The following is a 2,704-nucleotide window of genomic DNA, read 5'->3' on the forward strand; positions in this document are numbered from 1 at the left end:
GGGTTTATGTAAATTTTCACTTACATGTGGTATCAGAGCATGGTTATAAACATCTAGTTAATCCATTATGTATAATAGATTTATGAACTGAATATGGAAAATGATAGATGTAGAACTCAAAGTTTTGTTGATCTGAATTTTGTTGTTAATTTTCTTGCTTGTCGTACATTATGTGAAAATTTTATAATTTTTAGAAACAATTATCCGTGCAAAATCAGAGTTCTATATTTTTCTTAGAATTTTATTTCGCATAATTAGTGCATAATGATATTGTTCATGATTTGTGAATATCGGATATCTGTAATATTTTTCCGCTTAATGTATTATGTGCAATTTTTTTTGTCAAACTGTGAATTAAGATTATCACAGATTCTATAGCAGAAAACGATTCGTACATAATTTGTGCAATAAAAAAAATATACATTATTGTACAACAATTGTTATGTTTTACTTAAATAAAAACGTTTTATTTTCTAATTTAAGTTTTTAAAACGTTTTGTACATTATTGTACAATAAATATTGTGTTTTATTTTCAAAAACGTTTTTGTACATTATTGTATAATAAATGTTGTGATTTATTCACATAAAAACGTTTTTATTTTGTAACTAAATTTTCAAAAACGTTTTTGAATTCATGAAGTAAATATTGTGGTTAATGAAAATATTTTTTGCATTAATTTTTGAAAATATTCTGTACATTATTAGTGCAGTACCGGTTTTCATATAAGTTATGTACATTATTAGTACAATTAAAGTTGCGATTAGTAATTCACATTAAAACATTTTTTCAACTTTTGAAAATATTCTGTACATTATTAGTGCAGTAACGGTTTTCAAATTAAATATGTACATTATTAGTACAATTAAAGTCGTGATTATTAATAATTCACATTAAAATATTTTTTCAAATTTTGAAAATATTTTATATTCATACAATAAATATTATGATTAAATATTTTTATTCAAACAGTTCTGCATAATGTGTGACATAACATTGGTTTAAAGTGCAAAACCAGGGTTTAGATATCACCTCAGTGAGTTTACCCTATAATATGTTGCCAATAAAAACCATTATTTAAATAATTTTTGATAATTTTATGAAATATTTAGTTACCCATAAGTAGATTATAAGCATGAGAAATTATCAATATTTTAGAATATTTGTATTGTTTTGGCTAAGGATATCCACAGATAACTTAGGCTGAGTAATTCAATATATCATTCAATAAAGTTTTATGCATATATAATTTTATGAGATTATGTGATTCGCACAGGAACACTAGAATTTCTTATCATATGCATAAAATAATTTATGGTGTTAATTATGAAGCCTAATTAAAACTTATTGTATCTCTATAAATGCAGCATCATTTCCCGCTAGTTTGTCATCCATGGTCTCTAATGTTCCCCTTCTCACTGGGACCAACTTCTCAGAATGGAAAGAGAAAGTTGAGTTCACATTGGGAGTGCTAGACTTAGATTTGGCCCTTCGTCAGGAGGAGCCACAACCACTTACCGAGGATAGTACTGGGGATGACAAGGCTTTCCATAAAGCATGGGAGAAAGCGAACAGATTGAGCATTATGTTCTTAAGGATGACAATTGCTAGCAACATCAAAACATCCCTTCCAGTTGCAGAAAAAGCTAGTGCTTATCTAGTAGCTATTGAAGAACGGTTTAAGACTGCAGACAAATCCCTTGCTGGGAAACTTATGGCAGATCTTACAACCATAAAGTATGATGGCACAAGGTCTATGCATGATCATTGCATTGAAATGACCAACCTTGCAGCTTAGCTAAAGAATTTGGGAATGAGTGTGGATGATTCATTTCTTGTTCAATTTATCCTGAATTCTTTACCTCCTCAGTATGGACCATTTCAGATCAATTACAACGCCATTGAAGAAAAATGGACGTCTAATGAATTGGCTAATAAATTGGTCCAAGAGGAGTCTAGGCTTGGCCGTGGAGGTATTAAGGTTGCCCACTATGTCCAAGGAGCTGGATCTAAAGCTGGGAAAAGGCATCATCAAATGAGCCATAAAAGAGCACCACCCAGAAATAATGAAGTTCAACAAGCTAATGAGAAGAAAAAGGCAAAGAAAGATGACCCATGCAAATTTTGCAAAAAGTCTGGACACTTTCAGAAAGATTGTCAGAAAAGAAAAGAATGGTTTGAAAAGAAAGGTAACCCTATGGGTTCAGTAAGCTTTTTTTAAACCAATTTTACTCATGTTTTTTCTAATACTTGGTGGATTGATAGTGGTGCTAATGTACATGTAACCAATTCTTTGCAGGGATTCCTTACAACCCGTACCATAAATCCAAGTGAAAGCTATATTCTTATGGGAAACCGAGACCAAGCGCCAGTTGAAGCTATTGGCACTTATCGTCTCATTATGGATAGTGGATTTTGTTTGGATTTGCCCCAAACTCTTTATGTTCCATCTATTTCTCGTAATTTAGTTTCATTAAGCAAACTTGATTTGGCTGGTTTTAATTCTACTCAAGGAGATCGTTGTTTCAAATTATTTCTGAACTCTAATCATATTGGTTCTGGAATATTAGTTGATGGCTTTTATAAGTTAATTTTAGCTGATCAATCTTTTGAAACACATCTCACCCTGCAAGATAAATGTGTCTTTAAGCATAAAACATGTACAAATGACTCGTATTTTTTGTGGCACAAAAGGCTGGGACACA

General features: G+C 30.9%; 1 protein-coding gene across 1 annotated transcript; it reads left to right on the forward strand.

Annotated features, from left to right (window-relative positions):
- Positions 1–1,392: 1,392 nt before the first annotated feature.
- On the forward strand, positions 1,393–1,797 carry LOC112085508. Its single transcript, XM_024154739.1, has one exon. It carries the CDS (start codon positions 1,393–1,395, stop codon positions 1,795–1,797), a length of 405 nt encoding a protein of 134 aa, XP_024010507.1.
- Positions 1,798–2,704: the final 907 nt, after the last annotated feature.

The sequence above is a fragment of the Eutrema salsugineum genome, unplaced genomic scaffold, assembly GCF_000478725.1.
Source record: "Eutrema salsugineum unplaced genomic scaffold, Eutsalg1_0 scaffold_9, whole genome shotgun sequence".
In the NCBI taxonomy this organism is placed as follows: domain Eukaryota; kingdom Viridiplantae; phylum Streptophyta; class Magnoliopsida; order Brassicales; family Brassicaceae; genus Eutrema; species Eutrema salsugineum.